This window comes from Castor canadensis, chromosome 13, assembly GCF_047511655.1.
Source record: "Castor canadensis chromosome 13, mCasCan1.hap1v2, whole genome shotgun sequence".
Taxonomy (NCBI): domain Eukaryota; kingdom Metazoa; phylum Chordata; class Mammalia; order Rodentia; family Castoridae; genus Castor; species Castor canadensis.
Genome location: NC_133398.1, coordinates 9385336 through 9403932, shown reverse-complemented (window position 1 = coordinate 9403932; position 18597 = coordinate 9385336). Strand labels below are relative to the sequence as shown.

Here is an 18597-nt window from a genome sequence, read left to right as displayed (position 1 = left end):
CTAGGGTAGAGCGAGGCCTAGAGGAGGGGCCGAGCCGGGCGTCCCCGGAAAAGGCCAGCTTGGGGGAGGGGATCGCCGAGGCCCCAGGCTCCGCGAGGCCGGGCGCTCGCTCCCGGGGCTCCGAGGCAGAGCTGGGCGAGGCCGGGGCCTGGCCGGGGCTGGGCCGCGGAGGCGGGGTGCGGGGCTGGGGCGGGGGGGACGCCAAGGCTCCTGCGCCCCCTCCCGCCCGAGCCTCTCTCGGAGTCAGCGCTGGGGTCCGGAGGAGCCCGGGCTTGTCTCTGTCGCTGTCGCCGTCGCCACCGGGCCGCGCCCCGCCCCCCCCTCCCGCCGCCGCCGCCGCCGCCGCCCCGGTGAGGCTCGCGCTCGAGCTGCGGCGCCGGCTCCCGCCGCCTGGGCCCCGGGCCCGGCCCCTCCCGCGCCGCCCGGGCGATGAGAAGCTGCTTCTGCGTGAGACGGAGCCGGGACCCGCCGCCGCCGCCGCCGCCGCCCCAGCGCGGAACAGTTAAGTGAGGCCGGGCGGCCGCCGCGGGGGTCTCTGCGGGCCGGGGCCGGGGCCGGGGCGCGCGGGGCCGGGGACCGTGGGGCGGGAGGAGCCGGGCGGCCGCGGCCTGCGGGCTCCATGCCCGGCCCGCTGCGGGGAACAGGCCAGAGTGGCCTCCGCCGGGCCCCGCGCTCGCCGCCGCGCCTGCTCCCGGTCAGTCCGTCAGGCAGTCAGTCCCCGGCTTGCTTTGGCCTGGTGGTGGCCGCAGGCAGGAGGGAGCTGGGGACTCACTCGGGTGTCCCCAAGGCCAGGACAGGGGAGAGGCTCCGTGAGAGGCCCCCCACCCCCTCGCGGGACACACTGGGGACAGTCGCCTGGCCTGGGGTCCAGCGCTCTGTGGTCACGTGGGTGTAGAGGAAGAGTGCACCTGACCTGACCCAACCTGCAGGCATCCTTTGGGGGTGCCAGCCACTTCTGTGACCTGGACACTGCAGAGGGGACACCCCCAATCTTAGGGCACCTGTCTTCAAAGATGAGAGGCAGGCAGGGCTTAGGTACTCCGGCCTTGGAGTCCCCATCCTTTAAGGATGGTGGAAGTGGTGAGGGCCCTGCAGTGCACCAGGGTAAGCCAGGCACAGAAACAGAGTCTCAGGGACATTTCATCCCCAGGGAACAAGGTAGACCCAGGAGCGTCTTTGTCCTCTTTTTGTCACTGCACACAGCTGTTCCTAAATCATCAGCCTTTTCTCTCCATTAAAGATGCAACTCCTCTGTCCCCTGTCCCTCAACAGCCTGTACAGCAAGTCACAGAAGAAAACCACAGGCCCACACAAGGCAAATGGCTATTGCCCCTTTTCTGCTCCCTGCCCCCACCAGAGAGCCAGAGTCCCTGGATTTCAGCCACAGAGACAGACACAGGCCCACTCCTCTTTAGGGGCCTTTGTCTGTGGTGGTTCCTTCTCAGTATAATCTCACTGTACATTGCTGGACAGCTGGCTGGATCTCATCTTATTTTAACAGGGCTAGAAATCTTATCAGCTGCCCCAGAAAAGCCTTGGAAGAGTTAAAAGATAAGCTTTGTAAAAACCTAGACTAACTGAAAACTCAGAGTACTTGAAGGTTAGTTACAGGAGGTGGTGGCATCTTTCTTGCTGCCTGGGAATCATGTGGGTGCTTTGAGGAACTGTGCCATGCTCAGAATGAGTAAGTGGATCTCTGAGAGACTGGGGCTTCTGCGGGGTCCTATGCACAAGACTTGAGAGCAATTGATGCGGAGCTGGTTAATTGATCTGAGCCTAGAACTGTCTTCTCTCTTGCAGCTTCCAGTCCTTCCTTCTAGCTCTTAGGTCCCTGATGTCTGCTAAAAGCGTTTTCCTGCCCTTCCTATATCTTGCTGGTGAGCGTTCTCCACTTTGAGAGTATTGCAGTGTGGTTTAGTGCAAAGCCTTTAGAATTACACCACTGCTTAAGTCTTGGCTTTCTTGCTTACTGTGTGTTGTCGGGCAAATGAGTGCACCTTTCTTATTCTCAGTTTCCTCATCTGTAGAGTAAAACTAATGACTGTGTCTGTCTCCTAGGCTTATAATGAGATGTAAATGAAATATTGCAAGAAAAGTTAGTAGTTATTTTTTTTATTTATTTTTTTTTTGTGGTGCTAGGGATCAAACTCGGCCTTGCACATGCTAGGCAAGTGCTTTACCACTGAACTGTGTCCTCAGCTCCTTCTTATTAAGGGTTTGTTAACTGATTAATCCAGAGAAGTTTCATTTGTTTGTTTTTAGAGTGCTTTTTCGCTTGTAGTTATTATTTCATTCCTATCAAGGCAAGTAGGGAATGATGGTGTCCTCAACACTGGGCTTGGATTTGAGGGTTGAGTTGAACTCAGGCCACTTTCTAGACCTCAGGTCTGGCAATCCCCGTTTTTCCTAATTGCAAAAGTGGCATACAACTAAACCTACCCCATAAGGGGTCAGTCAGGAAGGCTGAGCAAGCTAATGTATGTGACCACACTTGGCCTGCCAGAGATGGAACCCTCATGAAACTGAGGCAGTATCCACTGGCAGATCCTGGTTTTGTGGGTTCCAAACTTATATAAATTGTTGGTCGGGTTGTCAACACAAAATGAATTTAAGAATATCTTGGTTTTGTTCATGTTACAAAACCACACAACCATGGGAACACAGAGGGCTTTGGAAAGGGTAAAGGAGGTTCCCCAAATTTAATCTGTTTCATGGCAGATCTGCTCCTGGGAAAAGGGGTCAGAATCCAAGTGTCCTGGGCCTCTCTGCTGTAGCAGGTTGGAAGGTGTCCAATCTTCATGCCCAAAGAGTGACACCCTCGACTTACTGCAAAGTATTGGTGGTGTTGGAGTTGAGCATCAAAAATGTCAAAGGTACTATTACAGCAACAGAGAACAAGTGACTACACGGGCAGTTGGATGTGGTCTGGCTGAGGACACTGGTTATTGGCTGTGGTTGAGTGAGCAGAGCTTCCTTTCACTCATGAAGGCAAGGTGTGAGTTCCTGCAGCCGCTGCCTCTCCCCAGGCTGCTTCCTCTCCTGCCTGGGTTCCACTGGCCCCAGGATTCGCCTTGGCCTTCTGCACTTCTCCGCTTGGGAATTGTGGGCTCCCTTTGCTGTTTGCACAGTAGCCGTGCCTGAGTCAGTCAGATTTCCTCTCTCCAGCTGCCTGGGAGGCAAAGCTACTACAGGGTGTGTGTGTGTGTGTGTGTGTGTGTGTGTGTGTGTGTGTGTGTGTGTGTGTGTGTGTGTGTGTGTGTGTGTGTGTGTGAGACATTACCTCCCTTGTTGGGGACATCCTGTGGGTATGTATTTGGTTTACTTGACACGCTTCTGGCGAGATACAGAGCTTGTCCAGACAGAAATGTGAGAGCCCCGTGGGCCTGGAGCCCAGGGCTGCACACAGCTGCTTTATAGCTCACGTTTCCCTGAGGACTGAGGTCCTCACGTTGAGCCTATGGCTAGCTTCTGCCCCACTTTGTTCCTTAGGTCTTAATATCTATACATACAGGTATGCACACACACCATACCACACACTTTTTTTAAACAATAAATACTGCTCATCAGAGCACAGTGTTCAAAAGAAGTCCCCTGATCCTTTAGAAGCGAGAAATAAATGAGTTTCCAATAACAAGTATGCCTGGGCTGTTAACGAAAATGCAGACCCCGGGGCTTCCCACCCAGACTTTATTGCGGCTGAGTCTCTGCGAAAGGGACCCTGGAAACCACATTTTAAATAAGCAAGTTTGGTTTGGACTGATGCTGGCTGAAATTTGAGAACCCTCATTCTAGATACCTCAAACAATTGCTAAGTATACACAACATGAAATCTACCATTGGAATCATTTTTAGTGCTATTAAGTACATTCACATTGTGTGCAGCTGATCTCCAGAACTTCTTCTCCTTGCAAAACTCTGCACCCATTAAACGGCAACCCGTGTCTTTCCCCACTGTGACAGCCAGCCATCCTACTCTATTGACAGCTCTGAGACCTCATAGAACGGGAATCAAACAGTATTTTGTATGTATGTGTGAGATGGACTTATTTCACGTAACAGACTATTCTCCAGGTTCATCATTTTGTAGCATGAGCCCTTCCTTTCAAAGGCTGGCTAATAGTCCATGGCATGTGTATGCCCCCTGTGTTGACTCATCCATCCATAGGTAGACCCAAATTGCTTCCACCTTTTGGCCATTGTCAGTAATGCTGCTCTGAACATAGACGTCCAAATAGCTCCCTGTGACCCTGCGTTCAATTCTGCTGGGTATATGCCTGGAGATGGAATTTCTGGATCCATATGGAAATGTTATTTTTCCTTTTTTCAGGGACCAGCACACTGTTTTCCATAACATGATGGTTGCATCCTATATTCCCACCCACAGTATATCACAGTTTCTAATTTCTCCACTTCCTTGCCGGTACTGGTTGCTTTCGGGGTGCTGTTTCTTCTTTGCTTGCTTAGTTATGTTTGGAGGTACCATTCTGATGGGTGTAAGGTGACCCTTCATCGTGGGCTCGGTTTTGACTAGCGATGTTGAACAGGCTTGTTTGCCATTTGTATGACATCTTGGGAGAAATGTTTATTTTAGTCCTTTGCCCACTTTGTAATTGAGTGATTTGATTATGGTTGTTTAGTTATAGTCCTTCCCAGATTTGGGTAGTAAGCCCGCATTGGATATGATTTGCAAAGATTTTCTCCCATTCATCAGGCTGCCTTTTTACTCTGTTGAGTATGTCCTTTGATGCAAATTGTGGATACTTTATAAATACTACAATTCTGTAGAGAAAATATCATCTATGCTTCCAATTTTGTGGGGTGGAAATTCAGGCCCAGTCTGGTTAACTTGCAGAGTTGCCCAGCTATGAAGGTCAGAGCTGCAGTTTGAGCTCTGGTCTCTCTCACACCAAAGTTCCTACCCTTTCTATTCCTGTTCCTCTTCTCTGCCTGCAATCCACCCATTGAACGCTGGTTGGCCAAGCAGTAAGCTGAAGACCTGGGGAGCATTTCCCTGACCACGGGGTCCCCTCTTGTAGGGTTGTATTATTGCTTAACCTTTAGAGATGGTACCAGTGCAGACAGGCAGACAGGTACTTTGTTGCATTTAGTTAGGTTTTGTTTATTTGTTTGTTTCAGCATTTCACAAATTTGTATCTCCCAGCAGTCCGCGTTTGTTCACACCACTGTGTGTCTTTGTTGGTGCCAGTCTTCTCCCTGCAAGACTCACATCCCCTACCCTCTGTCCTCCAGGGTGACTGGCTCTCCCTCAGAAGGAGGCAACCCCCCATCTGCAGTCCCCTGCCTTTGGGCTATTTCCTACATCTTTTGATATCTGCAGTGTGTCACCACCCCTCAGTACCATGGAGCTGCTCCTTGGTTGTGCATTATTCTGTCTCAGCCCCAGTCCAGACCCATTAAATCAGAATGTGGGGTGGGGATTGGGATTGTTGGAGATCGTCAGGCTCCTCAGGGCATTCTTCTAGCAGGAAGCCTGGGCGCCCCAGGCCCTTATCCCGTATCCTGCACTGAGTTAGATATGCTTCTGGAAATGCCGGAAAATGATGTACTTCCACTGCCCCTCCTCAGGAGCTCACCCTTGGGGCTGAGTTTGTCCTGCTAGGCCATCAGCCAGCCTGCTGGGACTCCCTCTGGAAAGGGCCAAACATTTCTGCTGTCACTATTGCTCGCTGCATTATGTGTTCTCCATAATCTGATGAAATTGGGCAATTGTGAGAGGCTAGGAGCTTCCTTCATTTTCTTTTGTCCGTCACTGATCCATTTGCTGAGGGCCCTTTGTGAGCTGGCCACTGTGGTGTGTGTGGCATGCCTTTGAACTAGTTCAGTTCTGTTAGGAAAGTCTTCTAGCCTTCCAGGAGGCAAGGCTGTGTGTATGTGTGCACCCATGTATGCTGAGACCAGGATTCTGAGTGACAGTATTGGAGAGGGTTGGGGGGAAGGGATGGGAGATGTGGCCCAGAGGTTTTTAATGGTGGGTAGGTGTCTCTTGGGGAGGAGTTGGGTGTTCTTGGCTGAGCAGTGGAGGGGAGGGAGAGACTGGGGGCTCATTCTGAGCTGCTTCTCCGTGGAAGGTCACCTTCAGGTTCTTTCCACTCATTCATCATTTATTAAGTACCTCCTCTCAAGTACTTACATTTCAGACTGTTGACCACTGTTTCAGCCTCAGCTGGAAGGTTTCTGGAAATGGTCTTCTCAGGCTGCCCCCCCAGACTTCTGGAGCCAGGGTCTTGTGGGTGTGGGGCTTAGGACTGTGCTTTAACGCCTCTCAGGACACTCTCACTACTTGTAAGCTCCCAAATGCAGGACTATCCATTTGCATCATGGCTCGTCTTATGATTTGAATATGAAACTCCACCCCACCTCCATAGGCTTGTATTTTGAATGAGTGGCCCACAGCTGGTGGCACCATTTGGGGAGCTTGGAAACTTGGGAGGTAGAGACCAGCCAGAGGAAGTAGGTTACTGAGGACATGCCTTTGAGTCTCCTGCTCTCTCTCTCTCTCTCTCTCCCTCTCTCCCTCCCTCTCTCTACTCTCTCTACTTCCTGTCCTCCCTGAGATGAGAACCTCCTCTATTGCAAGCTCCTGCCACCATGATGCTTGGGGTCAAAACACATGGACCAAGCCCTCTGAAATCATGAACCAAATAAATCCTTCTTCCCTTAGGTTGTTTCTGTCAGGTGTTTGTCACGTGGAGAGAAAAGTCACTAATAAAAAAGCTGGTGCCAGAGAAATGGGGTCGTAGCTATGAGCAAACCTGACTTTCGGAAGTGAGTTGTGGTAGGAACATGGCAATGTTTGCAGTTCAGGCTGGAGAAGCCCTGGATGCTGTGAGCAGAGCTCAGTGGGCAATGCTGGTGGAGCTCCGAAGACCAAAATCCGATAGCAGTGTGGAGGGTAAGGACTGCTCACGAGGCTTCACATGGGAGCAGGATGCTGTCGGGAATTGGACTAGGGGCCCTGCATGTTACATTCTGGCAAAGAATTTGTCTACATTCGGTCCATGTCCTGAAACTCTGAGTGAGGCTGAATTTAAAAGGAAGGGACAAATCAATTTGACAGCATAGCATTCAGACTGTGGCCTGTTTATTGCTGACTGCTCTTAGCCAAGTTTACAGTGAGAATAGGGAGCAAAAAGCAGAACAGAAAGGTCATGGGGAAAAAAAAAAGAAAGCAAAGTAGTTTGGTTTGACTTCAGAGAAGGAGGATGTGGTTGTTAAAGAGACTAACACCACTGAAAAGAGTCCAAGCAAGCCAGGGCCTGGTGGCTCATGGCTTAATCCCAGCTAACTGGAGAGACAGAGATAGGAGAATTGTGGTTTGAAGCCAGCCTGGACAAGAATGTTGAGACCCTATCTCAAAGAACAAACTAAGTGTGGTAGTACATGTCTATAGTACCAGCTACATGGGAGGCATAGGTAGGAGGTTCATGGCCTAAGGCCTGGCTGGGAAAAAGCACAAGGTCCTATTTTAAAAATAAAAAATAAAATAAGTAAAGCAAAAATGGTGGGGATATTACTCAAGCAGTAGAGCAAAAGGCCCTAAGTTCAAAACCCAGAACAAACAAACAAATCCAAGCATTTTGTATCAGGACTGTAGACAAGATGCCCGAGGACATCTCTGGAATTAGCCAGATCTCACCCATTGAAGGCTCCAGGATGTGAAACTCATTTGAAAGACTCCCTTGAGAAGACTGAAAAGAGAGACCCCTGGCTGGGATGCCTGCTCACCCACGGCTTCACAGAGCCTCCTAGGCAAGTGTCTTCCTGGGTTCAGCTGCCCAGGCACTCAGAGCTGCTGCAGCCATGGTTTAGGGAGTCCAGATGCAGCTCGTGCTGACAGCGGCCTTGGACGAGTCCTGTTGATGCAGGCTTGGCAGAATGTAAGTTCCTGGGTTGTGAGCGCTGTGTGAGTGCAGGATCCCTCAGCCCCCCAGAGTGGATGCATGAAGTGTGAGGATGAACCCGCGGCAGGGGATCCAGGAACATGGGACATCTGCTGAGCAAAGCCACAGGCAGTGAGTGGGGCCAACCCACGTGGGCTGCACATGGCAAGGCCATGGGGTGGGGCTGCCCAAGCCCTGGGAGCTCACATTGTGACAGCGCGTCTCAACTGACAGACATGGAGTTGTGGGATTTAGTGTTGGCCTGCTAGGTTTCCATGCTGTTCTAGTCCCATCCTTCCTTGCTGTTCTCACACTCTTCCCTGTTGGAATGGGGATGTTTACTCTGGGCCCTTGCATGTTGGAAGTGTGTGACCTGTTCTCGGGGCTCATGACTAAGAGTTTGTCTTGAGTCTCAGAGGAAGCTTTGAACTTGGGCTGTCGAACACTGTTGGAACTGTGAGGACTTTGGGGACTCTGGGAGATGGCCAGCTGCATTTTGCATTACGAGATGGTCTTGAGCCCCGGGGCCGGGGTGCAGTTTTGAATTTGAAATGCCTGTCATTTGGGAGGTTGTGGAAACTTTGGGAAGTGGGGCCTACAGGGAGGAAGTGGGTCACTGGGGGTGTGCCTCTCTCTCTCTCTCCTTCCTGTCTGTCATAAGGTAAGAACCTCCTCTTTTACATGCTCCCACACCACGATGCTCTGCCTAGCCATGGGGGACCAAGCAACCCTGGACTGAACCTCTAAAATCTTGGGTCAAAATAAATCCTTCCCCCTTTAAGTTGTTTGTGTCAGGTATTTGGTCACAGCAATTAGAGAAGTCACCGATACAGATGTCTCCATATACATCTGTGACTGTTATGCCCCAGTCCCTGTTAGGGACTGGTAATGTGGGGGCAATGCTCCATGGTCGGTTGACTTGGAGGGGTCAGTGGGGTGTGCAGGTAAAGAGAACCAGCAGGACACTAGATACACACCTGTGTCTTAGGAGAAAAGTCCAGGCTATGAAGGTCTCTTTGGAAGTCAATAGTGGACAGGAGGAATGATTAGACTGCCAAATGCACAGAAAGCAACTCCCAGGACCCACGCCATAGTCAAGGAGGGAGGAGGTGGCCTGGTTGACCTGAAGCCAGGTGTGCTGATGACTCTGGCCTGGCACTGAGGTGACAAGTGGGCATTCTGCAGACACTGATCACCAGGACAAGGGTGGGAATCGTCTGTGGCACTGACACTCTAAGGGACCATTGTTCTTGGTGCTTTTCTTAGGATGGTTTCATTTGTAGGGCAATGTTGGGGCCTGATGGCACCACCAGGCCAGACCTGATGGCAGTGGGCAGGGAAGACCCTCATTGGCAGTGAGGGTGGGGCTCACCCAGGTGTGGGGAGCTGCCCACCTTTGAATGATGCTCCTGCTTGCATAGAGTTGGGCCTGTCTGGGCAGTGCTGTGGAACTTGATCTGGATTTATTTTTAGAGAGGAAATTTAGAGTGGGTCTGCCTCCTGTGGTTTTTGGAAGCTATGTCTGGTCATGAAATGGTTAATATAAATCTAAGCAAAGGTCAGCTTGAATTGATCCATTTGTGGGCCAAAGTCTTGTACTAGAAAAAAAACAGACCTTTTCTGGGGGAAAAGGAAATGCTTACAATCATTAGCTTCCTAGCTGGAAAATTCTTTGTGATCTGGGAGAGCTTAGAAAAATACTTGGTGTAGTCCCCCAGTATCAGAGTAGCCCTCCCAGTGGCTCATGGCCTGCTGCCACCTTACCATTCCTGACATTTGTCCAGGGGATTTGGATTCTGACTGGTCACCAGGTTATCTGTTCAGACCAAAGTGCAGGTGGCACCTGGTGCTCTCCTGAGGTTCCACTGCAGGCACCTCCCAGCCTGTGTGCTGTCCTCCTTGGGTGTCCTCGAGCTGACTGCCCACTTGTTACTTGCTGGATGGTCTCTGGCCTCAGCTCATAGCCTCTTGAGGAGGTAGGTCTTTGCACCTTTGCTGCAGGGCGGTGGCCTGGTTGTGCTTGTGTGTGTTGTGGTAGATATTGGTGAAGCCTGGCCATAGGCTACCTCCTTGGGGATGGGCTGTGTCTTTTGTCTCTTGCTTGTCAGTAGAAAGTGCAAGTACTTGTGAGGGACCAAAGGGGGCATGGAGTCCTGCAGACCATTGCTGCCACTGGGAAAGAGCCAGTCCCTTCCTACTACAGCACACCTGACTGTAGTGGCCACTTTTACTGGGGGACAACCTAGTCCCTGTGGTGTCCCTGCTCTTTGCTGTTTCCTGTGGCAAGTGAAATATTTTTTCTCTTCCTTTCCCCAGCCCCACAAGCCGGTAGATATGGGCAGACAGTTTATGTCTTTGGGGCTCTTGGGTTAGGATTTCAGACAAGCTGATCACAAGTTCATCCTTCTGTAGGGACTTAATTAACCCACTGGCTTTGTCATTTCAATTACAGTAGCCCAATTTAACCTGCCCCCCTTAATACTTTGAAATTACTCTTCTCAAAAGTTGTGCAGAAGCTTCGGCCCTGGCAGGCAGCTGGCGCCGCTTCTGAGCGGGCGTTCCTGTGCACAGAGGGAGGCCCCTCCTCTGAAGGCAGACCCCTTTCCCCCTGCAGTTGTTGCCCTGAAAGTACTTTCAACTCCTCAGTCCACTCCCCGCCCGCCGGAAGGGCTGGCAGAGAGAGGGCTGAGTGTTGTTAGCTGGGGTTTGATTTCAGAACTGGAGTTGGTGAAACGAGGTAAACCCCAGGCTCACCAGAGCTGTGGAAATTAAACAGAGACGATATCAAAGTTCCCCTGAGTCTTCAGCTGTGATACAGTAGCTTAGCTTTCTCCAGGCCTGGGCAGGAGGTGGCCTTTGATTCTGAAACAATGCTTGCATGGGTTAGGCCAGCACAATTGACTCCTCCATTAAGTGCACTGTTGTGGGGATGCTTTGATCAGCTACAAGGCAGTGGTGTGCCATCTGTGAAGGGGCATCACAATCCTCTTCTCTGAACTGGATGACAGTGTTGGTGAGGTGCTGCGGGGCACGGCCGGAGTAGCCCCAGCGCTGTTGGCAACAGGCCCTCTTCTGGCTGTGTCTTCAGAGTGCAGTGAGCACATTGTGGTGGATGGAAACCCTCTGCCCTTGGAAAGTGTCTCAGCCAAACCTTCTTCATCTTGCCCAGGCCATACACTGATCTGTGATTTGTGCATGCACACACATGCAAATGCAAATGCATGTGGGAGAACGCTCTCTCTCTCTCTCTCTCTCTCTCTCTCTCTCTGTATCTTTCCCTCTCTCTCTTCTACCTCCCAGAGGCTAAATCAGGAGGGCAATGCAAGGTCATTGTCACCAGGCCCAAATGCAAACATGATTACCAGGCACCCAACTCCCAGACTTCCTTCCTCATCTGGCCTGTGGTAAGAACCCACTTGGTTTCAGATGGCCTCAAGGCTAAAGTTCTAAAAAACCTTAGCATCTGTCTTGCTATCCAGAACATGGGGTCCACTTTTGGCTTTCCCCCTGAAGGCTCCCCTTGCAGCCGCAGCTGAGTGACACAAGAGTTTCCCATTCAGCAACCCTCCTCCAGGCTGGCCCCAAGACTTGCTGGGTAATGGAGCCCCTTGTGAGCTGTGGATCCTGCATGCACCAGGCCATAGATCAACCTGTTCCCTCCTGTGCCGTGCTTGGATTTCCCTCATTAGGCCTGAATTTACCTCCGTCCTACACAAACACGGCCTTAGCTCATTTTTATTGTTGTAAATTATTTATGAGGGGAATGTTGAATCTTGAAACTGAGGTGCAAGGAAAATTAATCCCATGTTACTTTTATCTTTCTGTACTTTTCTTCTCCTTGCTTGACTTATTGAGCTATGGCCAGAGAAAGAAGAGCTTTGGCATTTTAAAATATAATTAGTGTTGAAACTGCTTTCCCAGTTGGGTAGGACGTAGGTCTCTGCACACAGTTGAAGGGAAAGAAGGCCGGAGTGGGGAGAAGGATGGTGTCTGAGAACTCCTGTAAAATAAGGCCAACGAGGCCCAGCCACCCTCAGGTCTGATGTGAGCCCCAACTGAGAGGTGCCTGAGGAAGCCTTTGGGGATTTGAGAGGCACGGTACAAACTCAGTAGAGTTGTAGTCACGTGCTTCCTGAAGTTACAATTTTGAGATCAATGTAGACTCCAGAGAAGGAACTGCTGAGATGCAGCCAGCAAATCGGCCTCCATATTTTGTGTGTTCCCAGAGTCACCTCTCGCCAGGCAGGTTAATGTTGGTTTTAAACACAGGCTTAGATTTGCCCTGGGGCTCACATTCATGGCCTTTTCTGCTGGCGACCCTGGGTGGCAGAGAACTCCACAGTGCCTTCCCTCTAGCTCAGGGCGCCAAGCAGCCTGGGAAACGTGGAATGCTAGTTAATAAATGGCCTTTTGTTAGGAAGGTCAATTGAAGTGATGGTAGAGACGCTGTTAAAAGTAATTTGCAGTCAGAAAATATGTAATTCAGGGCAAGCTGCTTTGAGCGATGGCCTCTGCCATGGGTATCTTGGGCGTTTCTCATTAAAAGCCTCCTTGGCTGGTGGCGGGGCTTCCTCCACGCAGAGTGGGCCGCAGCCATTTGTCTCTGCTTCACAAAGGCTGCCTTGATCCCCAGGGCATGGTGGAGAAGGAGAGAGAGGCGGGGCACGAGGGAGATGCGCTGGGCTGTGGGCTATGGGCCTGCGGTGCACTGGGCAGGCGGCTCCCAAGCTCCAGGGCCCTGGTTCTTTGTCTGCCTCAGCTGGAGGCTGCCTGCAGCCATCTTGGAAGCTGCTGCTGCTGGGCGCCTTTCCAGGTGCGTTCTGGGAGCAGTATCCTTGCCTTGGAGTGCATTTGCCCTCCTGCAATTGATGGTGCGCGTCAGAGCAAGAGAGCCCTTGTCACCAGTGCCTGGTGGAGCACGTTGTGACCAGAGAACATGAATCTGTTAGCAAATACGATATTTTTTTATGTGTGCTTACCTCTCCTCCTCCATTTCTCTTCCTCTTCCTTCCTCTTTTTTCTTTTTTCTTCCTTAATGTTCTCCCTCCCTCTTTCTCTCTAACAGTAAAGGCAGTACTCTCTTTAAAAACAAAAAACAAAACCAACTTACCTTGCATGTTCTTTATTAAATTCACAGCATGATATCTAACACTGGCGGATTTGTACATTCTGTTAATGAGTTGTTAATTGCACAGCATTTTTGGTAACCGACAGCAGGTACCAATATTTTCCAAACTGCAGCAATGTCATTTCGCACAGTAACACGGGCTGTTTCCAGTGTAGAGATTTTTTGTTCAGTACTCGCTTTGAATCAGGCAGGGGCAGTCACACATTGGAGGCTGCATGCATAGTCACTCAAATATTGACTACTGGGCGCAGGAAGCTAAGCCTGGCTGCGAGTGACCTCTGAAAACAGGAAATGCTGCGGTGATGCACATGGCCCCTACCTCTGCCCCGGGCTTCTGCAAGTTCATAATCAGCAGACGTCTCTAAAACATAACTTGCTTTTTGCTTTTGCCATACACAGAAATTGAGAGCACAGCTGTGCCAGGGGCTTTCCGGCCTCCATCGGGGACCTGGCTATGTGGCACTGACAAGCCCGTTTCTGGAGCCTGTTGTGGGTTCTACTGACTGCCCAGTGTCTCGCGTGCAGCATTTGCCTTGTGCGTACTTAGGAGACTGCAGTCATGTTCAGTGGCCTCTGCCTGTTCTGATTGTAGGCTGAGAAGTTAAGAATGCTCCTGTCTGCCCAGGTAGGCAGGGTGTCTGCCTGGGGAGGGTTGGCAGACCTACACCAAGGAGGCGATGGAGGTGAACTTGCATTTCCTCACTGCTTGGCCTTTTAAAAGTACTTAAATTCATTTACATAAGGCGCTGCCTTTTTTTTTTTTTTTTTTTTTTTTTAAGTTTTTTGAGCTAGGGTCTCGCTATATAGCCCAGACAGGTCTGGAGCTCCAGATATAGCTCACCTCGGCCTCAAAACTGATTCCATTGCCTTGGCCTCCCAAGTGCTGGGATTATAGATGTACACAACCACACCCAGGTTAGGTGTTGCCCCTTTTATTTGCTTTCGGGGGCATAGCTGCTTGGGCTACCCCCAGGCTCAGTGCTATATCTGTCTCCTCTATTCCTGTCCAGAGGCAGACAGCAGCAGAATAATAATTCCTTTCCCCTCCCTTCTACCCAAAGTGCCCATCAAGAATTAGAGTCAGGCTGGAGGTGTGGTTCAAGTAATAGAGCGCCTGCCTAGCCAGCACAAAGCCCTGAGTTCAAACCCCAAAAAAGAAAAGAAAAAAAGAAGCATTAGGGTCATGGTTAGTGTTTGGCTGAGAATAAATGCCTACATGATCTCAGGCTTGAACTCTGAGGGATCTGCTGGTCCTCTTGGGATGGCACCTCCCTGTTTCCGGCCAGGTACACGGGATCTACGCATCCCAAACGTGCCATCCCATCTTTTTGTTGAGTGCCTGTGTGGTGGGGACCTCAGTAGGCCTTTCATTTACATTGACTCTCTTAGTTCTCGCACCAGCTTTGACAGTGTCACTATCATGACCTCATTTTATAGCTGACAAAATTGAAGCCTCCAAAAGTTAAATTTCTTTCTATAGTCACCAGCTGGTCGCAAACACACTCCTTGGCCCCATGCCCAGAACACCTTGGGTGTTTGCGGAGCTCTGCTGGCTGGAAGTCCAGTTCTGGTGTGGCAGAGGCTTTGGAAGCCTGCACCTCCACAAGGAGCCATGTCCGGTTTATCCTCAGAGGAGCTTCTCGTAGCTCTTCAGAAATCAGGCTGCTGGGCAGTAGAGCTAAGAATGATGTGCTGCGGGGGCCGGCAGAGTAGCTCAAGTGGTAGAGCACCTTCCTAGCAAGGTGAGGCCCTGAGTTCAAACCCCAGTGCCCCCCCACCAAAAAAATGAAGGATGTGCTTTGAGGTTTGAGTCAAAATAACCTTCTGAGAGTAGGGATAAACTCTCAATGTTCAAAGCTCACTTGGGAAGGGCAGGGGCCAAAGGGTATTTGGATTCTTGGTCTGAGGAAAGGGTTGGAGAAAGCCAAGCCCCCTTCAGCCAGTTAAGGCATGTGGAGCTTAGCTCAGGGTGGTTGCCCCAAAGATTTTGGTCCTATACGTCTGAGACTTGGCATTATTCATGTTAAACACTGAATTTTGTGCTTTCTGTCTCCTTTTCTGAACCAGGACCAATCCACCATGCCTGAAGTCAAAGACCTTTCAGAAGCCTTGCCAGACACATCAATGGACCCCATCACCGGAGTCGGTGTGGTGGCTTCTCGGAACCGAGCCCCAACAGGCTATGATGTAGTAAGTCAGGATGCTAGTTATATGTTGTGCTGACGGTCCTCTGACCCTGTGTGTAAGATGTGCTCCTTTCTATGAACTGAAAATAAGCAGAGGAGGGGACTCATCTCCAGTGGGAGGGCATGGGGAGTGTCCAGATTTGGGAATCAGAGGATCTGAGGTCAGCTGGACCTTTTTCCCAGCTTTAGCTGTGGCTGTCATTTGACCCCCGGGATGGTCATTTTTACCTCTGTAAAATGAAAGGATTAGATTTATCAATTTCCCAAATCACTTCTAGTTATGACTTTTCCTAAAAAAAGATTCAAGACTGTGAAAGACCCTGGTGGCTGTCATATATTGTCATGTGGGTATAGATGTAAGAGTGCGTTATCTGTATTTGGATGACTCTTCACAATTCATAAAACACTCCTACCTGTGAACTCATTTAGCTCTCAGGAGTCCCTGGAAGGCTGGGAGGGCAAGTGGCTTTATCTTCACTTTGCTGATTAGGAGAACTCAAGTTCCAAGAAGTGACAGGGTCTCAGTGACCAATCAGGAGCAGATCTCCGTGTTGTTTAACAGAGAGCTTTCCTCTCTGCAGACCTCTATGCTGTATTCAGTAGTGCTGTGGGTCAGAACTGGTTACTTTGTTGTTTCAAGAGATAAATTCCAAATTGGGTGGAGCTTAAAATATACAGAGTGGCATCAGGAGTGTTTAATAGTGAATATCGTTGTGTGTTTTGAGACTCTAAGGTGATCTTATTTTTACTATTCTCATTTGTTTATAATGACATTTTATGAAAATGTGCCCCAGGAATACATGAGCATAGGGGAACGCATGTGTCGTCAGCCAGCAATGAAAGCCTGCACAGCGATTTGATCAGTGTCTGACGACCCTGGGGTGGAAAGGCCTGGTCCCCCAGCAGCCCTGAGGCAGGAATTCTTACCCTCCCCACGCTCATTTGGGGCCAGATCATTCTTTGCTGTGGGTCACTAGGTATTTAGCAGTGTCCTTGGTCTCTGTCTAGTTGATGCCTGTAGCAGCTGATCCCTTCCCCCAGTGGTGACAACCCAAAATGGCACCAGATGTTTCCAGATGTCCCGCACTGAGAACCACTGTGGGTCAAGGCAGATCTGTCCTGGGCTGGTCAGTGCTAGGTCCTGGCTGGGGAAAGAGAAGCTTTTAGAACACTCCACATCACTTTCCCAACTGTTTGAAAGCTTGTAAATATTTTAAAAGTGAAAGAGCAAGGGAATCTTTTTTGACAAAGATTTGAGTCTTACCTGCTGCCTGTCTTCAAAGTCCACTGCAATGTATAGCTTTCAATAAAATAGAATCATTAGGTATGGCTTTGTGCCATAAAACTCTTGGGAAGCTAATAAAAATGTTCCTGATTTGAGAAGCCAAAGTGTCTTTGGATGAATTGGGCTTGGACAGGATGTCATGAATCAGGCAGGGCTGGGAGCTCACAGTCTGTGGGAGGGCAGGTTCCAGGGTCCCTCTACTGAGGTGTGGTGGGGAGCACAAGCCCTGAGCCTGGCTCTCCTGTCCTCTTGGTGTGCGCTTGCTGATCTGTATCTGTAGCATTCTGCTTGTACCTTTGGGGTCGTCGTGAATGTTTGGCTGTGGGTGGCAGATGGCCTTTGATCGTTTGGTTTTCTGAAAGACTCGGTAAGCCTGACAGGGACACAATCTATCCCTATCATTTTCTCCTAACATCTAGCTCAGGGCAGAAGAGCGTAGTGTCAAATGAGTAAAATTAATAAGCACATTTCATGATCACGCTGTACCATGCATTTTAGTGGAAGGTGAGCAGGGCAAGGGGCTCGAGCTAGTTCGACTGGTAATTACCCAGCCTGCGCACAACTGAGAGTGGAGAGGGCCAGGCTCTGTCTAAGAGCTCTTGCAGGGAGGGGTGTTTGCAGTTCTGTCTTTGTTCTGGCCCCTGGACTCTTCTCAGACAAACATCTCGTTCCTCAGAGGTCTGGCCTGGAGTTCAAGGAGAATGGGGGAGAGGGCGGCGTGAGAAGAGGTACTTATCTGTTCTTTTCATCTGGAGTTTCATAGTAAGTCAACATCCAAACCAAAGTGGAGGGTGTTCTATGGTGTTCTCCTGTAGGAATGCTAAGGCAGAAGTCCGGAGGACGAGGAAACCCTGCTGTGGAGTGTGGCGAGACCTCTGTATCTGCTGCATCTGCTGCAGAATTAATCCCTCCCCGCACAGGGTGCACTAAGAACTGTGACCTTCAAGCCTGTGAGTCAGGCACCAGCTGGGCTGCTGGCCCTAGGTTGCACAATGGTTTTAAAATGGGTTTAGGCACTGTGCTGTTTGAAGTAAAAGATGCTAAAGGTTCATTTATAAACATTGAATTTACTGACTTCCTTCTCTGGGGCCAGGAGAAGCTTCTTAGACTTGGTTATTTCCTAACTCAGTTTATCTGCAGTCTTCCCTGAAACAGCCTCCCCTTTTCTCTCCTGAAGCCATGTGCAGAGACCTTGGAGTGAGCAGGGCTGCTACTCCCTGCTGTCAGAGGTTGGGTGGGGCTGGTGGTCCTTGAGATCCCACAGTGCCTGGCACGATGACTCTGTGTTGCGGGTGCCTGGCATTTGCTGAATGTGGTGCATTCCTCTTCCTCACAGGCAGTCAGTTTCAAAGAGCTGTGATGCCATGAGAAGTATCTCATGTTCCAAATCATCTGCACAGAATTTAACTTTGATGTCCAGGTCACTCCGGATCCGAATTTAACTTTGATGTGTCAGGGTCACTGTGGGCGTGTTTCAGTGTATTTCCAGTGACATGCATCCTATTGTTTACACTCATGCACTTGCCCTTCTGAATGAGTGCTTTCAGCTCACAGATTAAACGGCAACACTCTGAGAGATGGCTTCCTTAGTTCCGAGATGCCTGCACTCTCCTGCATCCTTTACAACCCAGTTCACATAGCTTCCTAGTGGAAGCTCATTGCTCTCCTGGATTTGTATTGCCCGTCTACTGTTGTACAAGGCAGTAGAAGTTCTGGGATGCTGGTGCTCCATACAGTGAAAGGTCAGAGTAGATGGGGAGATCACAATCTTGTGTTGTGACTCACGATAGGGAGTTTGGCTGGTATCTGAGGAGGTGGAGTCTAAGGAAAAGAGGTTCTTAGTTTAATTTGTGTTTTCAGAAGTTCACAAGCTATATGCAGCAAGAGAGCTTGGAGGCACTGGCGTGTCCAACTGGAGGGGTTGGGCACTGAGGCTTCATGTGAGTGCAGAGTGAGTTGCCTGCCTCACACCAGGCCCTTATCAGTGGGACTGGAAGAAGCAGAGGGATCTGAGGGAACCCAGGTTTACATTCTTTAGCAGAACACAAAGGAGTGACTATTGGGAACTGGATGCTGAGGCAAGGAAGGAAAAGGATC

General features: G+C 50.3%; 1 protein-coding gene across 9 annotated transcripts in view; it reads left to right on the top strand.

The window, feature by feature from the left end:
- Positions 1–18597, top strand: part of Mvb12b (multivesicular body subunit 12B) — a 176847-nt gene that overhangs the window by 16403 nt on the left and 141847 nt on the right. For 3 of the 9 annotated variants that reach the window (XM_074053187.1, XM_074053184.1, XM_074053188.1), the window contains exon 2: positions 15097–15219. In XM_074053187.1, coding sequence (XP_073909288.1) covers positions 15109–15219 — 111 coding nt within the window. In that variant the 5' untranslated portion in view covers positions 15097–15108. Of the gene's footprint in view, positions 1–350; positions 502–6050; positions 7899–9491; positions 9878–9926; positions 12715–15096; positions 15220–18597 lie in introns of those variants that run through there. The other 6 variants (XM_074053183.1, XM_074053182.1, XM_074053185.1 and 3 more) reach the window with 5 other exon arrangements.